A 24,698-nucleotide genomic window follows, 5' to 3' on the forward strand; every position below is an offset into this window, starting at 1 on the left:
TATTGTTATTGTTGTTATAGCTGTTGTCAGATAGGACAGAGAGAAATGGAGAGAGGAGGGGAAGACAGAGAAAGGGAGAGAGAGATAGACACCTGCAGACCTGATTCACTACCTGTGAAGCAACCCTGCTGCAGGTGGGAAGCCAGGGGCTCCACCTGGGATCCTTATGCAGGTCCTTGCGCTTTGCACCATGTGGCTTAACCAGCTGCGCTACTGCCCAGCTCCCCCACGATAAATTCTTTAAAAAAAAAAAAAAAGTATTCAACAATGTAAAAAAAAAAGAAACAAACAAACAATGTGGTTGGGGGAGATAACATAATTGTGATGCAGAGACTCTTACGCCTAAGGATCTAAAGTTCAATCTTCATACCACCATAAACCAAAGCCGAACTGTGCTCTGATAAAGAAAGTATACTATCAAAGTGGCAACTGTTATATTTACTGTATTTGCAAAATAACATGCACGCTCAGAAATGATATGTAGTGACCATGATCTTATATGATTAGACCTTGAACTAGGAGAGCTGCAGTTGTTAGTGGCCTTTCAAACTTTGTTAAGTCTTAATTTGGGTATGGCTTAAGTACACAGAGAATATTCTTTTGCAACAGGAAAGAAAAATGAGTACAAGTTTAAGTACTGTGTGAGAAATGCCTATTCTGTTCTTTAGGCCAAGATTCTGACCTTTCTTTACCTGGAACAGTCACATCTGAAAGAGATAATAGGTGGACATCATCAAATGACAAAAAAAAAAAGATACATTATCAAAGAACTTGAACTATAGCCAAGGATTAACAATAGCAGAAAATGTTTTGAAGAAGTTTGTACCTTTTGCCACTGATGAAAGGAATTTATTACGTTGATTTTAACTAAGCATCATCAGTCCAAGGTATAATTACAATAAATGTGAAGAACAGATTTGAAATGTATTCTTTTTTTTTTATTCAGCAAAGCATACATTAAAAAAAAGAAAAAAGCAATACCCAGTAAAACAAACTGGCAAGCATGCCACAAGGCAGACCAAACATAGCTAACTTTTCCTTGCTTATAACATATTTTGACTTATTTGGGGCATGTAAAGGTCACAGAAACTCACCAAACTTACAAATTTGAAGTGCAGTCAAAGAACCTAGGTGCTAATTTGGGTGATATCTTTATTTGGAAGAAAGAACACGGAGTTAGGAAACTATGAATGGCTTGTAGAATGCAATTTACAAAATTAATCTTTGTTCTTAACAAACTCAGGTAATCTCATCCTTTGCCAGTTTAAAAATATAGGCATATCTAATACTCAGTACTCCCGCTGTCTGCGGCCCACAGTTAGTTTTCATCATGGGCAGGACTGGCTGAGTCCTCACCCTGCCCAGTTGGCGCACTGTGTCCCCGCTGACTTGGAATAGCAGGAAGCACTCGGTTTGTCCTCAGAGGTTCCCTGGATAGAACTGGGAAGAGAGAATAGAATGAGACTTTTCAAGACCTGCTTCTCATCATCCTAGAAGGGGTGCTAGGAGAATGGCGTTATCTCTTCAGGAAGCTTGTCTGGGTGGGAGGTATCTTCTAGACTAGAGAAGGTTGTGTATGTGCATCTGTCTATTCAGGGAAGTCAGGCAGGATGTCAAATGTGCACAAATATGCCTGGGCCAAGTTTGATCAAAATACCACTGGACTGTGCGTTCCTGGCACAGCTCTCTCTTCCCTGGGTGGGGTAGCTGTTGATGGCCAAGTCAGCACAAGACTTTCAGCAAGTCTCAGGACATATGTGGTGTGCTTTTAGGCAAACCTCAGAAGAGTCTTCGGTTTCTTTTAGGAAAAAAGCTCTATGTGCCTTTCTGTTGCTCCTTTGAAGAGTGAAAGTGATCACAGAGCTTCCTTTATCTTCTCTTTTCTACTTAAATCTAATTGAAAAGCAACATGGTTCTGCAAAAACAAACAAAAAACCCCTTTGGCTTCCCTAAATCCTACCCAACAGAATTCAAGTTTGAATAACTTAACTAGTTGTCTTTGTAACTACAATTCTGCTGGGGATGGGGGTGGGGCATCAGGCTTGAATTCCGGTTCAAGATTGAACTCACATGGTCCCACTGACTTTACACACATCATTAAGGGCAGGGAAACTGACCTCTCAAGGAAGAGGTCTTGCTTTCTGCTATGGACTCTTGGTGGCTATCATTCTCCACCTTTGTGTTTGTTTATCTGCAGAACAAGGGGGGTTATAATAAAATTTCCTGAAATGAGTGCGGCCTGGAACGTTCCTAGCCGTGACCACAGAATGAGAGCTCAGACCTACAGGGGCACAGAGGTCACATAGGCTCCTGTGCTGAATATGGGCCCCAGATCACATCAATGGGGTTTACAGTTAATATTTATACACTTTTCCCATATTTTGGAGCTACTCTCTTCCCTGATCCAGCTTTCTAGTCCTTTTTCCAACTATGACACCATCCCCCTAGACAATAACCTGGGTCCACCTGCATATTAGATGTCAGGCTCAGGCAGAAACTAGCAAAGTCATGGGCCCTTTGGAATATACCTACAATAGACCTACTAGCTTTTTCCAAAACGGAGACCCCAAAACTTCATCTGCAGTATTCTTACCTTTAGGTTCATGATTAGTCAAGAATTTGTTCTGTCTGCTTTATATCTTAACTCTTTTTCAGTAACCAGGTTCCAGATGCTACCATGATGCCAATATGTTCTGGAACTTCACTTCCCCAGAGCCCTGCCCCACTAGGGAAAGAGAGAGGCAGGCTGGGAGTATGGATCAAACTGCCAACATCCATGTTCAGCTGGGAAACAATTACAGAAGCCAGACCTTCCACCTTCTGCACCCCATAATGACCCTGGATCCATATTCCCAGAGGGATAAAGAATAGGAAAGCTATCAAGGGAGGGGATGGGATATGGAGTTCTGGGGGTGGAAACTGTGTGGAAATGTACCCCTCTTATCCTAGTCTTGTCAATATTTCCATTTTATAAATAAAAATTAAAAAACATTCCCTTGTTCACTGTTTTCAAACAAAGAGCTCTAAAGTCAGGGTTGTTCCCTCCAAACTAAAACCTGGTATTGGTGGTGGTGGTGGGAGATGTATTGGATATTTGTTCAAATGGCTGCCAAGTGCTTTTGAATATTTTCTCTCACTTGGTCCTCCCAATAATCTTTTCAAGCTTACACAAATGTCACATGTCTTCAACACTGTGGAAACTGAATGTAGTGAAAAGCTAAAGAACACTCCTCAGATAAGAGGGTTTCTAAATCAAGTAGTCTATACTTGAGAGGCAGGCTGTATGAGAGAGTTGTGTGCAGAGAGTAGTCATGTGCTGTGTCTGCACCCATGTGTTTCCTACATGGGTGGGGTGTGATAGAAAGAAAAGAAGGAAATCAGAATCTAACTATTTCATGTCTCACAGAGAAGCTGTTTCAGTACCCTGTAGCTCATCAGTCATTTTGACCCTGGCTCTATTCTATTGCTTGAGTTCTTTTGATCAAATCGTGGCATCTCTGAACTCTGGTTTTTCATCTGTTCAATGGGAAATAATCATAGAATCTGGAGCAGAGAATTGATATGAGTATATATAAACTTAGGATTTCTGAGAGTGGGGCTCTGAAACCCACTGGGTACCAAGTACCACTGGGAATTAGGCACATTCAAACTCGAAGTCCACTAGTTAAAAAGAAGAATAAAATATAGTAATATTTTGTATTTGGAGACATTTGTGGATCAAAGAATAAAATTTTAAAACTTATATTTAATTAAAACTCACACATGTGTGTTACCACTGCTTAGTATAGGTATCACTAAGATATTACTGTGCAGTGACCTTTCTCAGGGTGATTTTCCCATTCTGTTTTGGGATGGAGGGGAGGAGAGGTGAGAGGAAGAGACAGAGAGGAGAGACACCACAGTACTACCCCACTACAATATATATTTTGTTACCCTCTAATTTTCAAATCTGTGTACCTCATGTACCCTTGAAAAATGGAAGTACTAGGAGTTGGGCGGTAGTGCAGCGGGTTAAGCGCACATGGCACAAAGCACAAGGACCGGTCTAAGGATCCCTGTTCAAGCCCCCGGCTCCCCACCTGCAGGGGGTTCATTTCACAGGTGGTGAAACAGGTCTGCAGGTCTTTCTCTCCCCCTCTGTCTTCACCTTCTCTTCCCATTTCTCTCTGTCCTATGCAACAACGATAGCTACAACAACACTAAAAACAACAAGAGCAACAAAAAGGAAATAAATACATATTTAAAAAAATAAAAATGAAAGTACTGTATGTATTCTTACTTGTTAAATATATTTATATATTTATCAAGAAAGAGAGAGAAAGAGACAGAGAAAGAAAGGGGGGCAGAGCACTACTCTGACCCATATGATGCTGGGAATTGAACTGGGGACCTCATGTTTACAAGTCAAGAACTCCACTGCTGAACCACCTCCTGGGCCATCAATGGCCACTTTCTACAGTGTTGTTCATAATGTCATATTCAGTGCTGTTTATCTAGAGCACTGATGAGTGTGTCATGTTGTTTTGTCTGAAGTGGTGGTTTCTGAGTGGTGACGCACCTGGTTTGGTGCATGTATTTCCATGTACAAGGACCCTGGTGCAGCCCATAGTCTCCACCTGCAGGGGAGCTTCACGAGCAGGGGAACAGTGCTGCTGCAGGTGGCTCTCTCTTTTCTCTCCCGCTCTACCTCCCTTTCCCCTCAATTTCTGTCTGTACTATCAAGTTAAAAAATAAAAATGGAGTGGCAGTTTCTAAGAACCGATTGACAACACTAAGTGAAGGCTCACTATAAGCTAAAATAATGGGTCATGTAGTCCAGATATGTCAACACTTGCAAAAAGAAACTGAGCAAGATTTGTAATACTCACATTTTTGGTCTGGTAGAGGCTCTAAGTTGTTCCGAGCGAAAGGAAAATCCCTGATTTTGGGTCTGTTTGGGGAGAGATGCTGAAAATTTTGTCCTGGGGACAGACATATTTGCATCAATCATTAAAGACTCAACTACATGCAAATGATAAAATCCAAAGGATGAGAACTTCATAAATATATATTTCTAAACTTCAGATGCTGAGAAAAATCATTAATAGCTGCACTTGATTGAATTTCTATTATATTCCAGTCACTTTAAAAAAGAGGAAAGTCATCAGAAATTATTTCTTGGATAAACTAGTTGAAATATAAAAGATAAGCACAGTTGGCCACTTACTCTATAGAAATAAAAATTTTTGAGAAAATAGGGTATAACATATCACATACTTCTTAAACCTTTGATTCTTATTTTATTTTTTTACCACTGCTCAGCTCTGGCTTATGGTGGTGGAGGGAATTGAACCTGGGACTTTGGAGTCTCAGGGGTGAGAGTCTCTTTGCATAACCATTACTCTAACTACCCCCACACTTAAACCTTTGATGACTGAGTGGGTGATAAGTAGGGATATTCTTGTCAATCACTGGTTTCTTAGTCCTGGCTGTGCATAGCAATTATCTTGGAGTTAAAGTACTTTTCTCCTGGCCAAGTTCCAGATCAAGTCAGTGAGATTCTTTGGGACAGAAGTAGATTGTCAGGTTTTAATCAGATCTCAGATGAGTCAAATGTATAGCTAAGATTGTGAATCCCTGTCCTAGCAGACGGGAGCCAAGTGAAAACATCTGTGAAACTGCTATCATCTGATTTAAGGCTACAAACAGTGGTGTGTTGGAGTTTACATGTTCAGGAATTTTTTGAGTCAAGTGATGTCATATGGGTGATTCGGCTAACAGATATAGTAGGAATAAACACCATAGAAATCAGCAAGCAGTGATTTTTTTTTTTCCCCACCATAAAATTCCTAGAGCCAGCCATCATCACACTACTAATTTTACACCAGACGCTTGTTCCAAATACCTGAGGAAAATGAAAGTACAACAGAAGTTAAATAAGGGGCGGGGATAGACAGCATAATGGTTATGCAAAGAGATTCTTCTTCCTGAGGCTCCAAAGTCCCAGGTTCAGTCCCCTACACCACCATAAACCAGAGCTGAGCAGTGCTTTGGTTATAAAAAAAAAAAAAAAATAGAAACTATAAAAAAAATTACTTTGTATGTTAACTCTCTTTTTAGTCACCAGGTTCCAGGTGTCATCAGGATGCCGGCCAGACTTCCCTGGATTGAAGACACCACCAATGTGTCCTGGAGCTCAGCTTCCCCAGAGACCCATCCTACTAGGGAAAGAGAGAGGCAGACTGGGAGTATGGACCGACCAGTCAACGCCCATGTTCAGCGAGGAAGCAATTACAGAAGCCAGACCTTCTACCTTCTGCAACCCTCAATGACCCTGGGTCCATGCTCCCAGAGGGATAGAGAATGGGAAAGCTATCGGGGGAGGGGGTGGGATATGGAGATTGGGCGGTGGGATAAAAAAAAAAAAAAAAAAAAAAAAATTAAATAAACCCACTGAAGGAGGGGATTGGATCATGAATAGGAGCTTGGGATCTGAGGTCAGACAGAATGAGTCTTCATCAGGTCATGTGATCTCTCTGACTTTAGTTCTTCATAAGACAGTGGAAATAATTGTATCTGCCTTTTCCAGTTGTCAAAAAGACTACACAGGCAGACAAATGCAAAGCATTTAGCTTAGAGGATAATAACTCAAAGCTATTGGCGATTATTACAGTTTTATTCTGTGGAGTGCTTTAACGTGTTCTGAACACTGTGGAACGTATTCACTTGATCTTTTTTGCCTGATAGGTAGTCGAGCAGGAAAGAGACTCATGTAGTATTCTGTTTATGTAATTCATTAGAATGAGAGCCAAAAAAAAAAAATCACCTTTCATCTGCTCAGATGAGTCTAGTGGTAGATTTATGTGAACAACATCTCATCTGTACATAAGTAAAAGGCAAAAGATTTATGTAATCTGAAGAGAAATGAAGAGTATATGTACATAAGTAATTTGATGAAAATTGAGCACAACTGCCAGGCTCCTTGGTGAACATTTTTCCCCCTCCTACCAGAGGTAGGAGTACCCGGGATTGAGTCCAGGCCTTCACAGCCTCAGGCTAGGAAGTTGTTTTGCATAACTACTATGCTATTTTCTTTTTAAAAAATATTTATTTATTAATGAGAGGCCTAAGAGGAGAGAGAAAGAACCAGACATCACTCTGGTACCCGTGCTGCCAGGGACTGAACTCAGGACCCCATGCTCAAAAGTCCAACCCTTTATCCACTGCACCACTTCCCGGACCACACCCCTATGCTATTTTCCAGGCTTTCATGGACATTCTTATCATTTCATTTTTATTGCCTTGTTGAAGCAGAAGTTGGCAAAACCAAGGAGTGAGATAATAATTATAAATAATGTTTATTGAGTGATTAGTATTATCTGGGTGTGAGCTAAATTCAATGGGAATACTCACATTTTGTCCTAACACTCACCCTCACTGACGATACTGATAACTGCTAGAGGGCACTTTGGCCTGAGGGAGTTCAGAATAATGCTCAAGGTCACCTAGTGGGAAGTGACAGAGGCTGGCGTCCTACCTGAGCAAGTCTGACCCTAAAATGACACATTCCTGCCTCCTTATGGGCTAAATTAATACTCATACGAAGGCAGAAGTGGGCAGAGAAGAATAGTGGCAGTAATTTAGGAGTTGAAAGGAGCCGGGTGGTGGCACACACTACAATGCACAAAGACCCAGGTTCAAGCTTCTGGTCCCTCACCTGCAGGAAGAAAAGTTTCATGAGTGGCGAAACAGCGCCGCGGTTCTCTCTCTTTCTCTCTCCCTCTCTAACACCTTCTTCCCTCTTTTTTTTTTTTTTTTTATCAGTCTCCGTAGAGACTGTCAAAAATTGCCAATGCCGACTATATTTCAAGTCGTCATGGCGGGGTATTGGGAAAAGTTTTCAATTAGCAATAATCGCGCCTCGGATAAACCTCATTGGCTACGATACTGCCACTGCGCAAAGCTACCTTCTTCCCTCTTGATTTCTCTTTATGTCCATTCAAAAATAGATAAATAAATCTGAAAAAAAAGAGAGTTGAGAGAACACTTGAAGTTCATTCAGTGTTCATGTCTTGCTTAAAATTTAAGATCCCCTCCCCCTTAGTTTTGACGGAAAGATGAGCTGTGCATAACCCAAAGTTATCTGGGAGGACAGGGTCTTGGCAGGGAAGATTTTCACTGTTAAATGAAGAAATCAGAAGTGGGTAAAGGGGGGGTTGGGCAGTAGCGCAGCAGCGGGGTAAGCGGCACGCGGCTCGAAGCACAAGGACCGGCTTAAGAATATGGGTTCGAGCCCCAGCTCCTCATCTGCAGGAGAGTCACTTAATAGGCAGTGAAGCAGGTCTGCAGGTGTCTATCTTTCTCTCCCCCTCTCTATCTTCCCTTCTTCTCTCCATTCTCTCTGTCCTGTCCAACAATGACAATATCAATAACCACAACAATAAAACAACAAGGGCAACAAAAGGAAAAACATAAAAAAGAAGTCGGTAGAGGGTTATAATAAATTTGATAGTCACCTACCGCACACTCACCAAATTCTGGACCTGGAGGTTACTAAGGGGGGGGGGAGACAATGCTCAAGAAAAGATTTTAGTCGACGTCTGTAGGAGAAACACTTGGGGGAATGCTGTGGGATATAACAGGAAAGAAGGGGCCAGGAAGTTGGAATGCTCTTGAATCCTATAAACCTCGTCATGTGTTAGCTGTGGTTGTCCTCCTTATGTCAGCTCTCTGACCCTGTGCAGATGAGCTAACCTCTCAGTACCTCAATGTCTTCATCTCTAGAAGGAGGATAAAATCTTTTATCAGGGTGAGACAGTGGTAGAACATGGGATTTGCAAGCATGAGGTCCCGTGTTTGAACCCCAGAACCACATATGCCAGAGCTGAACAATGCTCAGGTCTCTCTAATAAAATAAACTCATCTGTAAAAATATAACCTAATAAGAAAACAAAACGGGGGGACAGGCAGTGGTGCACCTGGTTAAGTGTGGGCACCACAGTGTGCAAGGACCTGGGTTCAAGTCCTTGGTCCTTGGTCCCCACCTGCAGCCAGGATGCCTCAAAAGTGGTTAGGCAGGACTTCAGATGTCTCTGTCTCTTTCCCTGTCTATCTTCCCCCTCTCAATTTGTGTGTCTCTATCCAATAAATAAATAAAGATAATAAGAAAAAGAAAAATAAAACACCACCTAAAACAAATAAGACTAGTGTTTCTCTTGCAGCGTTATAAAAGATAGAGAGTCCTATACATCACTGCCCCACGGAAAGGGTATCAAGGTGACTATGTTCTTTTTAAAAATTATTTCTTTTTCTTGCACCAGAGGTATCGCTAGGGCTGTCATTTTTCTCCTTTTCGTATTGTGTCTTTTCAATGGATAGCACAGAGAGAAATTGACAGAGAAGGGAGAAGGGAAAAAGGAAAGAAAAATTTCACAACTTGTGAAACTTTCCCCCATAGGTGGGACCAGGGGCTTGAACCTTGATTCTTGCCCATGGTAACATGTGTGTTCAAATGGGTGCACCACGGCCTGGCCCACAGGGTGGATCTGTTCTTTTTGTTATCAGCAGTAATTAGAGCCACACCCCTAGAGAGGTCTGGGAGACTTTGACATAGAAGGGGTTTGTGTGGCTCTTTAAAGATTGTAGGAATCTGGATCTGGGGAGTCAGGCGGTAGCGCATCGGGTTAAGTGCAGGTGGCAGGACCAACGTAAGGTTTCTGGTTCAAGCCCCTACCCCACACCCCACCTGCAGGGGAGTCGTTTCAAAGCGGTGAAGCAGGTCTGCAGGTGTCTATCTTTCTCTCCTCCTCTCTGTCTTCCCCTCATTTCTCCATTTCTCTCTGTCCTATCCAACAACGCCATCAATAATGACTACAACGATAAAACAGCAAGGGCAACTAAAGGAATAAATAAAAAATTACTTTTAGAAAAAAAGTGGTGCATTGCACCAAAGTAAAAGACTCTGGGGTGGGTGGGTGGGTGGGGAGAATACAGGTCCATGAAAAATGATGAATGAAATAGTGGGAGTTGTATTGCTAAGTGGGAATCTGGGGAATGTTATGCATGTAAAAAAAAAAAGAAGAAGAAGAAGTAGAAACGCAAAGCAGAAATTGACTGAGTTTGGAGTATGGCACCAAAGTAAGAAAGCAGAAGTATACTAGAGTTAGCAGTGAGTACCTCCGTAATACTTCCTCTCCACTTTTCCAAGCTTTGGGTCCATGATTGCTCAACAATTTGTTTGGCTTTGTATGTTAACTCTCTTTTCAGTCACCAGGTTCCAGGTGTCATCAGGATGCCGGCCAGACTTCCCTGGATTGAAGACACCACCAATGTGTCCTGGAGCTCAGCTTCCCCAGAGACCCATCCTACTAGGGAAAGAGAGAGGCAGACTGGGAGTGTGGACTGACCAGTCAACGCCCATGTTCAGCGAGGAAGCAATTACAGAAGCCAGACCTTCCACCTTCTGCAACCCACAATGACCCTGGGTCCATGCTCCCAGAGGGATAGAGAATGGGAAAGCTATCGGGGGAGGGGGTGGGATATGGAGATTGGGCGGTGGGAATTGTGTGGAGTTGTACCCCTCCTACCCTATGGTTTTGTTAATTAATCCTTTCTTAAATAAAAAAAAATAAATAAATAAATTAAAAAATATATATATTGTCTGGGGGGGTTGGGCGATGGAAAAAAAAAAAAAAAGACTCTGGGGTGGGTGGGTGGGGAGAATACAGGTCCAAAAAGGATGACAGAGGACCTAGTGGATGGTGTATTGTTATGTGGAAAACTGAGATATGTTATCATGTACAGACTATTGTATTTACTGTCAAATGTAAAACATTAACCCCCCAATAAAGAAATTTTTAAAAATAAAAAAAGAGTAAAAATATAAACACATAGTTAAAGAAATAACAGTCAACCTGTATCTGTGACCTTCAGAAAACCACTACACTTTTCAGTGGAGGGAACGGGGATACTGTGGTTGTGGGAACAGTGTGGTACTATACCCCTGCTCTCTTGTAATTTTATAAACCGATATTAAACCAGTACTAACAACAACAACAACGATTGTAGGAATCTGTCAAGCACACTGGTGAGAAGGTAAAAGTACCACCGGCAGGGATGTGACATCACAAAGTCAAAAGCTCTGGGGTTGTCAAGGGGCTGAGAAGTATTCAAAGAGTCGTCCAAGGACGCGGGCAAAAGGCCTGGAGGCCAGAAACCGACACTGCAAGTAGTCCAGGCTCTGCTGCGACACCTGTGTCCCTGAGAGATGCAAGGCCTCTGGTGGATTTGAGCAGAGGTCACAGGCTCAGATCTGCACTGGGAGGACTGTGCATTACTGGAATAGTCTAAAAGTTTTGGAGAAGGAAGTTCTGTCTTGAGGGAGAAAGAAAGGAAAACTTTCTGACTTGTGTGTGTGTGTGACGTGTAAATAATCAGGCCAGTAGCTAACACTCCAGAGTATTCTGTTTCCCTTTTCTCACAGAGCTTCTCACAATGAATTACGCTGACGTGCACAAGTTTCCTCATTAGGATAAGTGCCCCATCCCCCTACCTCTCTCCATCCCGCCCACTGACAGGTCTAGATAAATGTTACCTTATAATCATTACAGCTAAATGTTCAGGGCTGCTGATGTAAGCACTGGAGAGCAGTTGCCAGGAATTCAAACAGCAGAAAAGCTTGCTTATGTGATTTCTTCTAAGCCCAAGGCAGGGATGAGAAAACCCACAGTTGAACAGGCTATCCCAGCTCAAGCCAGTGGTACACTGATCTGACTTGCAACATCCAACTGCTAGCCCACATTAATCTTTTCTATTAAATATGGGAACTCAATGTAGAAATCTAGAATTTCAACCCACTTGGACTAACACCCTAAACCACTGAAGCGAACCCTCCCATATACCAGAAGTCTCAGATATTCTAAAAAGAACATTTCAAATTGGGTCAAAACGTATCCATCAAAATAAACTCCCTAAGAAAGGGAAGGATTTATATTTTGGGAGAGAATAAGAAATCTGTTCATATGATGGTACCTCTTTTTTTAGGATACCTGGGTTCAAATTCTGGATATGCCACTTATTGGTTATAAGAAGTGCAAGGACCAGCATAAGGATCCTAGTTCGAGACCCCGGCTCCCCACCTGCAGGGGAGTCGCTTCACAGGCGGTGAAGCAGGTCTGCCGATGTCTGTCTTTCTCTCCCTCTCTCTGTCTTCCCCTCCTCTCTCCATTTCTCTCTGTTCTATCCAACAACTACAACATCAATAACCACAACAGCAAAAAAACAAAACAAACAAACAACAACAACAAAAGAAAAACAAGGGGCAACAAAAGGGAAAATAAACAAAATTTTTAAAAAAAGAAAGAAAAACAACTGAGACTTGTTGATAAACTGACTCTCCATACTGGCATGGACTGGGTTGGAGTGTGTGTGTGTGTGTGTGTGTGTGTGTGTGTGTGTGCGGGACTGAGGTTACTTAAGAGTCAGTGGACTATGCTGTACTGTTTGCCATCCCAAATCTGTTCCTTGCCAAATACTTTTTTCTTCTCTTTCTCAATGAATGAGAGAGACCAGAACATTATTCATCTCTGGTTTATGAGGATTGAAGTTGAGCCCTGAGAACCTCAGGCAAGAGAGCCTTTGCAAAACCACTGTGGTATTTCCCAGGCCAAAATAATTAATTTCATAGGATAGTCCTTGGAGCAGAATGTAGTGTTTTTGTTTATTTACTTATTTATTTTTACCACTCAACTCTGTTTTATGGTGGTGTGGGGGACTGAACCTGGGACCTTGGAGCCTCTGGCATGACAGTCTCTTTGCATAAGCATTGCTATCTACCCCCACTCTGTAGGTTAGTTTTAGACTTTTTTTTTCCTAATTTCCTCTGAGTTTTACAATTTTTTTTTAACCAGAGCACTGCTCAGCTCTGGCTTAGGGTGGTGCAAGGGATTGAACCTGGGACTTTGGAGCCTCAGGCAGTAGACTCTTTTTGCATAACCATTATGCTATCTACCCCTGCCCTTGTAGATTAGTTTGGAAACCCAGGCTTCTGGGAGGGAGAATATGGTCTGCAAGGAGGGCAGAGCAGACACCTTCTAGAGTCATTTGGCTCAGATCTGGCGAGACAGAGCTCAAGTTGACCCAAACAGGAACAGAACTATGGTCTTGCCTGAGGTGCTAGACAATTAAAAAATTAATTTTTGTACATATATATATAGAGAGAAATTGAGAGGGGTATGGTAGTGAGAGAGGGAAAGAGAAACAGACGCCTGCAGCACTGTCACACTGCTCCTATACCTTTAGCTGTCTCCCCTGCAGGCAGAGGGACAGGGGACTTGAACCTGGGTCCTTGTTCATGTTGACATGTGCATTCTATTGGCGCACCACCTTCCAGCACCCCTACTTTACCTTTTTTAAAAATAGTTTTTATTTGTTTTGTTTTAATGAGACAGAAAGATACAAAGAGAGCTCAGCTCTGCCTTCTGGTGGTATGGGGGAATTGAACCTGGGACTTTGTAGCTGCAGATATGAGGTCTTTTTGCATAACTGTTAAATTATGTTACTCCACCATTATTTTATTTTATTATTATTATTTTTTTGTCACTAGAGTTTCACTGCTTCAGTCATGAAAAAAATTTTTTTTTTCTAGATAGGGAGATAGAGGAAGAGAGAAAGAATCCCCAGCTGTGATGTTTCCTCCAGTATGGTGGGTATGGTGGGGCCAGGCTCAACCTAGGTTACATCTATGGCAAAGCAACACACAAATCAAGTAAGTTACTTTTCAGGCCCCAGCTCTTAGGTTGTTTAACATCCTTAGCTAGGAATCCTGGGTAATGGGGCCAGATGGTGGCATGCCCAGAAGAGTTCACACTATACCCTGTGTGAGGGCCCAGATCCAAGCCCCTATTCCCATCTATAGGGGAAGATTCAGGAGCAGTGGAGCAGATGTCTCTGCTCTCTGCCTCTTTCTCTCTCCCTCTCTCTAACACACACACTCTCTCTCCTACATACACTTATCAAAAATTGAAAGGAAAAAAGAAGAAGAAGAAGAAGAAGAAGAAGAAGAAGGAGAAGGAGAAGGAGAAGGAGAAGGAGAAGGAGAAGGAGAAGGAGAAGGAGAAGGAGAAGGAGAAGGAGAAGGAGAAGGAGAACGTGTTCACTGGGAATGGAGTTATGTAGGCACTGATCCCCAGCCATGACCATTGTGGAAAAACATAATAAAAAAATCCTTGCTAGAGAGAGCAGTCATACTCCTGGTTCTTCTGCTTAAACCTGCCTGTCACTACACTTATTTTCTGGGAAGACAAGAATGCACATACTTTTAATAGATTTCTCTCCCAATGGAAAAAACAGAACATGTCTCAATAGCCTGGAAATCTTGAATCCGGTAGCATTTCATGGATGGAGGCATTCCTAATCACTTAAAATCATCATCATCATCATCATCATTAATATAAATAGAAGGGCAGAGAAACAGACAGTAGTACGGATACTTCCTTCAATTCTGCACAGGCTGGGCTTGAACCTGGGTCCCCTATGTGGCAAGATGGAACACTATTCAAGTGAGCTATTTCACTGGTCCTTATTTACTGATTTTTAAAAACTGTTTTCTTTTTTAAAAAAATATATTTATTATTTTATTTTATTATGTTATTGGATAGGACAGAGAGAAATTGAGAGAATGGAAGGTAGAGAGGAATAGAGAAAGACAGACACCTACAGACCTGCTTCACCGCTGGTGAAGTGATCGCCCTGCAGGTGGGGAACTTGGGGCTTGAACCAAGATCCTTTCTTGGGTCCTTATGCTTTGTACTATGTGCGCTTAACCTGGTGTGCTACTGCCCAGCACCCTATTTTGCTTTATTTTTAATGATAAAGAGGCATATAGAGAGATTGAAGGAGGGAGGGAAAGATAGATAAATGAGGGGTCGGGCGGTAGCGTAGCAGGTTAAGCGCACATGGCTCGGAGCACAAGGCCTGGCATAAGGATTCCGGTTCGAGCTCCCAGTAGCTTTGGCAAGCGGTGAAGCAGATCTATGGGTGTCTATCTTTCTCTCCTCCTTTCTGTCTACCCCTCCTCTCTCGATTTCTCTCTGTCCTATCCAACAACAACGACATCAATGGCAACAATAACAATAATAACCATGGCAACAAAATGGGAAAAAATGGGGGCTGGATTTGTAGTGCAGGCACTGGGTCCCATCAATAACCCGGGAGGATAAAAAAATAGATAGATGATAGATAAATAGGCCCACCAATTGACCAAGATTAGAATAGTGCTCACCTCGGCTTATAAATGTGAAGGATTGAACCTAGGGCTTTGGAGCCTTAGGCACGATATTTAACATATATTTGTTAAAGATTTTATTTATTTGTGAGAAAGACAGGAGGAGAGAGAAAGAACCAGACATCACTCTGGCACATGTGCTGTCGGGTATCAAACTCGGGACCTCATGCTTGAGAGTCCAAAGCTTTACCACTGCGCCACCTCCCGGGCCATGATGTTTAATGATTTTTATGGGAGACCACAGTACTGTTCACCTCTGGTATATGCTGTATAAGGGACCAAACCCAGTCTCATGCACATATGTCTAGTGCTCTGTTGCTGAGCTATGGGCTCAGTCCAACCAATGCATTGTTTTGTTCAGTCCCTGACCTCTAGACTATTGTCACTTCAGTTCTTGGCCCAGAGTTTCTATTAGAAAGCCCTCCAGGAATGAGGAAGAAGGAAGGATGGAGGTTACCTGATGAAGGATTATGTAGGTGAGAAATAGGTGGCAGCCCTGAGACCTCCTGGTAGACAGATCTGCTGGTAACCAGTCTGTCTAACAGCTTATCAGAAGACACAGTCCAGGCTTTGCAGAACACCTGGTTAGAATCACCTCTCCAGGGGTTATCGAGCAATGCCTGGCAGCCTGTTCTGTTACTGAATAAATCCTGCTCACTGCGGCTTTTCTGAGATGGCTGGGCTGTATGATGAGGACCGGAGCTCAGCATAGCATGGGAGGTGGCCCCATGGGAGGCCGTCAGGAAGTTGTTGCCCAGCGTGATGGGTGGGAGGCTCTGTGTTCTGATGGGTGGAAGCTCTTTGTGGGTCAGAGGCTTCTTGTCTGGCAAGAGATATTTTATGTTCTCTGAGGTCTTTTTCTTAAAATCTGCTGTAGGCACCTGGTCACCAGGCTGTTCTCGGATATTGGTGTCCACGATATTGTCAAAGGAGGTGACGATGTTCTCGACTTCTGAGGTGTGCTCCCCTCTGAGGTGGTCCCTGCTGTGCTCCTTCGGATAGACCCTCTGCTCTTCCTTTTTGTTTTTGCAGAAGATTTGGTTAAGCATGCTGAATCCTCCCTCCTTCCTCTGACCTTCTGACCTTCTGCTGTTCTGGGGAGGAACAGGTCGGGTAGGCTCTGTTCTGTGGCAATAGAAAGTGAGAAGGGATCTGTGAGAACTGGAAGGGAAGCAAACAAAACACCTTTCCTATGCCACCTGATTGAGCGGGTTGTGTGAGATATTTCATTTTTTTTTAAATTGAACTTACTTTATTTGTGGAGGTAGATAGCATAATAGTTATGCAAAGAGACTCTCATGTGTGAGGCTCCAAAGTCCCAAGTTCAGTCCTCTACACCACCATAAGTCAGAGTTGAGCAGTGCTCTGGGAAGAATGTATATATTTTCCCTCTCTTTTTTTCTTCTTCCCAGAGCACTACTCAGCTTTGGCTTATGATGGTGCTGGGACTTGAACCTGAGACTACTGGTGCCTCAGCATGATAATCTTTTTGCATAACCACTATGCTAGCTCCCCAGCCCTTCATTTCATTTTTATTTGTGATTAATAGTGGGGTACAAGAATGTAAGATTACAGGGTATAGTTTCTTTTTTTGTTTGTTTATTTTCTACAAGGTATAGTTTCATACCCTACCATTCTGTGTCCCCAACCTCCCACTTGCCAAAATGAATACTACAGTTGTCACAAAATCTTAGAAACAGTTTGTTTGATTTAAAAATTTTTTGTTTGTTTTGCAAGTTTATGTGTATCAGCTCCCTAGATCCCACATATAGGTGAAACCAGTCGGTTTTAGATGGAATTAAACTGTCAGTACTCTGCCAGCAGTCAGGAGATGTCATACTGAAGTCCAAGTTGAAAATTAAAGGATGACTATCAGAAATTTAATTTCCTTCCACTTCCCACCCCTGTCCCTTCAAAATAACAAATAGTCAAGACTGATTATAAGCGTTTTGGAGAGGAAATTCATCATGAAACCATAGACTGGGAGAAAGATTTGCAGTCCACAAACCCCTTCCCGGCTGCCCCGTAACCCAAAGCCTTGTATTAGACTCCCATGCCGCTCTCTAGAAAGGAAGGTTGATTTGAGCAATAACTCCTGTCTCTACTGCAGGTTTGCAAGGCAATAACAAAGCATTTTCCATTTCATGCAAAAGCTGGTGTGACAACTTTTGACTTTCTGTGTTGCCAGGAGGCCCTCATTTGGCTTGAAGAAGACCCAGGACTGAAGTCAGGCTTGAACCAGTAGAAACAGGATGGAGGTTGGGAAAGTAAACACAGTTTTAGGTTTTCTCCAAAAGAGACGCAGGAGATCTGACCTAGAGCTCTGACCTTCTCCACCTCCGGAAGTCTCCCCATTTGATGCTATTTGTATGTTCTTTGTTTTCCTTTCATTTTTTTTTTTTAGAAACTAAATTTCTTATTAAAATATTTTTAATAAATACACTAAAGGAAACCAAAGGAAGAAGCTTTTGTCTGGGCCTCAGATGTGGAAGAGGAAGTATATATTCCAGGGGCTGGGTGCGGCTGCAGAAGAAAAGTGAGCAATGCCCCATGGACAGAAAAATTCCAAGGAAAAAAGGCTAACTGTTGTCCAGCTGGCTGGCCCTTCCTTCTTGTGCGAGTGTCTCCTTGAAATACTATTGTGTTTTTGTTAATTGGAAAATTCTGTGTTATTCTCTTTGGAGGCCACAATTCACTTCATGCTTTCTGTGGTATGAGTTAAGGATGAAATCTCATCTTTGCGCAGGCTGTAAGAGCCAGATCGCACCATTACTTTTCAGAGTGAGATACTGTAATGTGTAATTTGAAACACAGCAGGACTAATGTGCTTCCCTCCTGTAACACGGTCTATAATTAAATCTTTCTCCTTGGACCCCCCCCCAACACTTCATTCCAGCCTTTAGGTCCATGATTGGTCAACAATTTGTTTGGCTTTGTATGTTAACTCTCTTTTCAGCCACCAGGTTTCAGATGCTACCATAATGCCGACCAGACTTCCCTGGACAGACAACCCCACCAATGTGTCCTGGAGCCCCACTTCCCCAGAGCCCTGCCCCACTAGGGAAAGAGAGAGACAGGCTGGGAGTATAGATCCACCTGCCAATGCCCATGTTCAGCGGGGAAGCAATTACAGAAGCCAGACCTTCCACCTTCTGCATCCCACAATGACCCTGGGTCCATACTCCCAGAGGGATAAAGAATAGGGAAGCTATCAGGGGAGGGGATGGGATATGGAGTTCTGTGTGGTGGGAATTGTGTGGAGTTGTACCCCTCTTATCCTATGGTTTTGTTAGTGTCTCCTTTTTTAAATACGTAAAAAAAATTAAAGAAATATAGTATTTATACTATCAAAACAATAAAATAATCAGAATGTCAAAAAAATCTTTCTCCTCGTGACAAATTTTCTTTTTTTATATTTTATTTATTTCTTTATTTACTGGATAGAGACAGATAAATTGAGAAAGAAGAGGGAAATAAAAAAGGAGAGAGAGAAAGACACCTGACGCGTTGCTGCACTGCTCTGGAAGCTTCCCTCCCCCCCCACAGGTGGGGACTGGGGCCTTGAACTTGGGTCCAAGCACATTGTAACATGTGTTCATGATGTAATGGCATTCTTTTTTTTTGTTTTTAAACAGAGCACTGCTCATGGTCATGTGGGGGATTGAACCTGGGACTCTGGAGCTTTAGGCATGAGAGTCTCTTTGCAGAACCATTATGCTATCTACCCCTGCCCATGGTGTGTCTTTTCTACTGAGGGTGGCAGAGACACTGGGTGAAACTGTGGGCTCCTTGGCACAACCCAACCCAAGATAGTTGAACCAGCGGACTTGAATTAAATTATCATTTCAGCATGTAGAACACAGGCCCCGGGCTTGATCCCTGGCACTGCAGGGGCATGGCAATGTTCTGGTCTTTCTCTCATTATGAAAATAAATAGGGACGGGGGGGGGGGGGGGGGGAGGTAGCATAATGGTTATGCAAAAAGACTCTTGTGCCTGAGGCTCTGAAGTCTCAGGTTCAATCTCCCGCACCACTGTAAACCAGAAACAAGGAGCACTCTGGTTAAACAATAATAAATAAACTAAGTAAATACAAAGTCTCTCCCCCATTATTTTAAAGAGAAAGGCAGAGATGAAGGGAGTGAGAAAGGAGAGAGTCCACCTGTGCTGTTCCCAAGTGGTGCTGATCACACCCCAGGGCCTGGTGCATGGGAGGGAGTACACTCTATTGGGTGAGCTAGCTCTTAGACACCAAAATAAGTCTTTAAAAATTATCATTTAATTTACAAGTGTTCATAATAGTATGAAGTCTTGTTGTTTCTCCAGAGTTTTAGCTCTAGCTTATGGTGGTGCAGGGGGTTGAATCTTGAACTTCAGGACCTCAGGCATGGAAGTCTTTTGCATAACCATCATGGTATCTTCCCCACCCCACATATGGGCATATTTTTGAGCATATCTATTTCTGTCCAAATAGGAAAGAGTTAAGCGACTCTGTTATATACTGCAATGTGATGGTTGTCTTGAGGTATGATTATCAAGTTGGCAGCTGAACTAGACATTTTCTTCGTGGAACCATACTTTCATGACTCACAAAGTACAGTTACTTAGAGGTGGAGGTTTGCAGAGATTGTCAGGACCAGGACGGGGGGAGTGGCACACCTCATTGAGCGCACATGTTACAATGTGCAAGGACCCATGTTTGAGGCCCTCGTCCCCACCTGCAGGGGGAAAGCTTTGAGAGTAGTGAAGTAGGGCTACAGGTTTCTTATCTCTCCATCTCTCTCCCTCTCTATCACCCCCTTCCCTCTAGATTTCTGGCTGTCTCTAGCCAATAAATAAACACAATTTTTTTAAAAAAGAAATTGTCTCAAAAAATGTGAACTTGCCATTTCAAGGTAAACAATTGACAATAATTTTTGCCAATGACAAAAGTCTAGTTTTAAGCAAGAATTAGAACCTTGGAAAACTAATATGCAGGGGACAGGTGGTGGCGCACCTGCTTGAGAGCACATGTTACAATGCACAAGGACCTGAGTTCAAGTCCCCTTTCCCCACCTGCAGGGGGAAAGCTTCAGGAGTGGTGAAGCAGGGCTGCAGGTGTCTCTCTGTCTCTCTTCTTCTCCATCTCCTCCTTCCCTCAGGATATCTGGCTGTCTTTATCAGAAAAAGATAACAACAACAAAAAGAAAACTAATAGGCAGCCTGTGAGTTTGAAAGCTTCTCGATAGCCTTTTCTGATAAGATCAGTGATACAGTTGACAAATGTGAGTTTTGATGTTACTTAATAAAAATGTGCCATTTTGAGGTTACTCATAACTTAATGAATTGACATTTTCCATGTGACCAGTGTAAGATGTTATAAAACCATACAGGGCATAAGAGCCATTTAAAGTAAAGAGTGACTAATGACCTTTTTTTTTTTCTTAAATTAATGGCCTTTAATGGAAAGCATAACAAGCTCATTGATAAATGGTGACAGAGTCCCCATGGCAAATAACCACTAGGAAACACTACTTATTAAGCTGTGGTGTGCTGAAGAAAAAATATACACAACTCTTAGAAAATCTTGTTGCGATGCTCCCTTTTCCAAGTCTTTGTGAAGCCAGATTGTATTTATTAAAAGCAAGCGATGAAAATGCATGACAAATAATTTGAATCCAGAAGCAGATTTGGGAATCCAACTGTATTCCATTAAGATATCAAAGAAATTTCCAAAACAATGTAGAACGTAGCTCCTTTTATAAAATTTTGTTTTGGAGAATAAATTATTGTGTTTTTCTTCTGTTTTTCTTTTTCTTTTTGGTCAGAGCAATGCTCAGTGCTGGGGATTGAACCTGAGACCTCTTGAATGCAAATTCTCTGCACAACTGCTGTGCTATCTTCCTGAACCTGAGAACACATTCTCTTTTTTAATTTCTTCTTTAAAAATGTATTTATTGGGCAGGGGAGACAGCTTAATGGTTATGCAAACAGACTGTCATGCTTGAGTTTCCTAAATACCAGGTTCAATCCCCCGCACCACCATAAGCCAGAGCTGAGCAGTGCTCTGGTCAAAGCCAGCTGGTTATGATTGGGCCCTCCTCAATCGCTATCGAACAGGCCATGGCCGGTGGGCCACTATGTTCCATCGCTGGGGAGCCAGAGACGACCCGAACTGCCCCTGCGGCTCCAGACAGACTATGACCCACATAGTCCACGACTGCCACCTCTCCAGATTCAAAGGAGGTCTCGAAACTTGACATCAGGCTCAACCTGACGCTGTTGACTGGCTACGGAAGAAGGGCAAACGCTAGAAGAAGAAAAAGGCTCTGGTGTTTCTGTGTGTGTGTCTCTCTCTGCATTTCTCTCAAAAATAAAATAAATAAAATATTTTTAAAAATAAATAAATAAAAATGTGTTTATTGATTTAGTAATGACTGACATGACCATAGGATAAGAGGAACGCATTCCTTACAATTCCTACCATCAGAGTATATTCCATACCCTCTATGGAAGCTTTGCTGAGCACACATTTTTTAACTAAAAAATATCATGTTTGTTCTAACATGCATATGCAATGGGTTGACTCTGACTTTAAATGAATAACTAAGTAGTCTAATTAAAAATTTCTCATTTTAAACTTTTTTTTTTTCTTTTTTGACTAGACTACTGCTCAGCTCTGGCTTATGGTGGTGCGGGATATTGAACCTGGAACTTTGGAGCCTCAGGCATGAGAGTCTCTTTGCATAACCATTATGCTGGCTACCCCCATCCTCAGTTTTTTTTAAAAAAGAATTTATTTATTTATGAGAAAGATAGAAGGAGAGAAAGAACCAGCCATCACTCTGGTACATGTGTTTCCAGGGATAGAACTCGGGACCTCATGGTTGAGAATCCAGTGCTTTATCCACTGTGCCACCTCCTGGACCACTCCCACCCTCAGTTTTAACTTCTAATACCATAAATGTATAACTTACATAACCAAAAGTTTTTTTTTTTTTTTCAAGTTTCAATTCTCATCAATATTTATGAGGCTGTAAGGGCTCTGAAAGAAACTATTTGAGGTCTGCTGATTGACATAGCCTTAAGGGAACAGGGGAGTGAGAAAAGGTAAGAAGAGATAAAGTTGAATAAGTGTTAGACTGATGAATTTGTGCTTACTAACACAATACAGAGAGAATCACATTAATTCACAGAATTGAAAACATGTACTTATGGCAAATAAAATGTTAAGTCTTTTTAAATTTTTTACTAGAGCACTGCTCAGCTCTGGCTTATGGTGGTACAGGGGATTGAACATGATACCTTGGAGCCTCAGGCATGAGAGTCTGTTTGCATAACCATTATGCTATCTACCTCCTAATGTTAAGTCTATGCTGGGTTTGCACACTAGTTACATATGTATGTACATATTTGTGTATTTTTGGTAGAGCTGGGATCTTGTATTTTTGGTAGAGCTGGGATCTTGTATATATGATTTCATTGCTTCTAGTTCTCTTTTGTTCAGATATGTACATTGAGAGACAGACAGACAGAGAGGGAGAGGGAGAGAGAGAGAGAGACAGATCATACCACTGAAGTTTCTTCCAATACTATAGCACCTCCCATGTGATGCCAGGATTAGAGCCTGGGCTGTGCATACGGCAAGCCAGAAACCCAACCAGATGAACTATCTTTCTGGTCCACACACAGCTGGGAAATTTGAGAAATTGCACACAGATTCATACATCTTTGAGAGGGCAGAATCCTGATATGCTCACCTGCTTTCTTGAGAGAGGAGCTTGACGCAGGCTGTATGGCCGCAGTACAGGGCGTAGGCCAGGGGCGTGCTCTCGTTGATGTCTCGAAGATTGCTGTCCATGCCCAGTTCCAGCAGTGACTGTACACATTCTGTTTTCCCTACAGCTGCAGCCCAGTGCAGAGGTGTCCTGGGAGGCACATGGGAAAAAAGCAGAACCGTCTGAACACCTGAGTGTGTAAACCCCTTAGCCAGCAAAAGGTCCTGCTTACTCAGGCGCTTTTAAAAATATATGCATATATGTATTTAAATATTTATTTATGAAAGAAAGAGATAGAGAGAGAAGAAGGAGGAGGAGGATGATTATAGCAGCATTCTGGTACATGGGATGCCAGGAATTGAACTCAGGATCTCATGCTTGAGAGGTCAATGCGTTATCCACTCCACCAACTCCTGGACCCCCAAACCTTCAGGTGTTTACAGCATGGGGACAGTGTGTACAAAATGGTGCTTGAAAATGGTGGGTGTATGAAGGAGCCTCACTTATAGCTATGAGTATTCTCTGGTCTGCCTTTTCTGGTCTTTCTGAGAATTTTCTAGAAGAGGAAATAGTAGGTCAGGAAATAGTGGGTCAAAGAGTATAAACAACTTGAAGGCCTCTATATAACTATTGCCAAACTGTCTTCCAGGAAGATTGACTCAATTTGTCTTCTTACAAGTTGCATTCCTACTTCTTCCTGCATGTTGAGTGCTATCACCATCTTTACAAATGTTTGTCAATTTGAAAGGTAACAAGAAAGGTAAAAAGATACTTTCTTTTTCATTTTCTAATTAATAGGACGGTCGAACTATTGACATCTATTGTTTATTAGCTGAGTTTCTTTATTGAAATCACTCTTAATATCCTTCACCCATTTCTTTTTCCATTGTGTTGATCTTTTTCCATTTACCTGGCCTCTTCACATAGTAAAGGTGCCAATCTGTGGTAAATTATGTTTATGCAAACATTCTTTTTCTTTTTTTTATTGGGAAACTAATGTTTTACATTTGACATTAAATACAATAGTTTGTACATGCATAACATTTCCCAGTTTTCTATGTAACAATACAACCTCCACTAGGTCCTCTTTTTACCAGAGCACTGCTCAGCTCTGGCTTATGATGGTGCAGGGGATTGAACCTGGGGCTTGGGAGCCTCAGGCATGAGAGTCTCTTTGCATAACCATTATGCTATTTACCCCTGCCCTATGCAGACATTTCTCTAATGTGTTCATTGATTTCATATTTTAGTGATTTTCCAGGAAATCTAAAGAATGATCACATCTAATTACCTCTTCATTTTTTTTTTGTTTCATGATTTTTACATTTAAGAAGTTCTCATCAGTCAGAAGGCATATGCATATCTATCAATATTTAAACCTTTATTGAATTACTAGGTCATTATTTTCTTTTTTATTTTATTTATTTATTCCCTTTTGTTGCCCTTGTTGTTTTGTTGTTGTAGTTATTATTATTGTCATTGTTAGATAGGAAAGAGAAATGGAGAGAGGAGGGGGGAAGACAGAGAGGGGGAGAGAAAGATAGACACCTGCAGACCTGCTTCACCACTTGTGAAGCGACTCCCCTGCAGGTGGGGAGCCAGGGCTCGAACCAGAATCCTTATGCCAGTCCTTGTGCTTTGCACCACCTGCGCTTAACCCGCTGCACTACAGCCTGACTC

The 24,698-nt window shown here is 42.1% G+C and overlaps 1 protein-coding gene and 1 non-coding gene across 3 annotated transcripts in view; both read right to left on the bottom strand.

The window, feature by feature from the left end:
- Positions 1–916: 916 nt before the first annotated feature.
- The window catches only part of LOC103109793 (ankyrin repeat domain-containing protein 55), a 57,835-nt gene continuing 34,053 nt past the window's right edge, over positions 917–24,698 (bottom strand). For both annotated transcript variants that reach the window (XM_060191060.1, XM_060191059.1), the window contains exons 2-5: positions 23,001–23,168; positions 15,720–16,387; positions 4,869–4,961; positions 917–1,440 (exon numbers count right to left, since the gene is read on the bottom strand). In XM_060191060.1, coding sequence (XP_060047043.1) covers positions 1,319–1,440; positions 4,869–4,961; positions 15,720–16,387; positions 23,001–23,101 — 984 coding nt within the window. In that variant the 5' untranslated portion in view covers positions 23,102–23,168 and the 3' untranslated portion in view covers positions 917–1,318. The remainder of the gene's footprint in view (positions 1,441–4,868; positions 4,962–15,719; positions 16,388–23,000; positions 23,169–24,698) is intronic.
- On the bottom strand, positions 7,804–7,944 carry LOC132538781 (U4 spliceosomal RNA). The gene has a single exon (XR_009550107.1). It is a non-coding gene; the product is annotated as a U4 spliceosomal RNA (small nuclear RNA).

Source organism: Erinaceus europaeus, chromosome 5 (assembly GCF_950295315.1).
Source record: "Erinaceus europaeus chromosome 5, mEriEur2.1, whole genome shotgun sequence".
Taxonomy (NCBI): Eukaryota; Metazoa; Chordata; class Mammalia; order Eulipotyphla; family Erinaceidae; genus Erinaceus; species Erinaceus europaeus.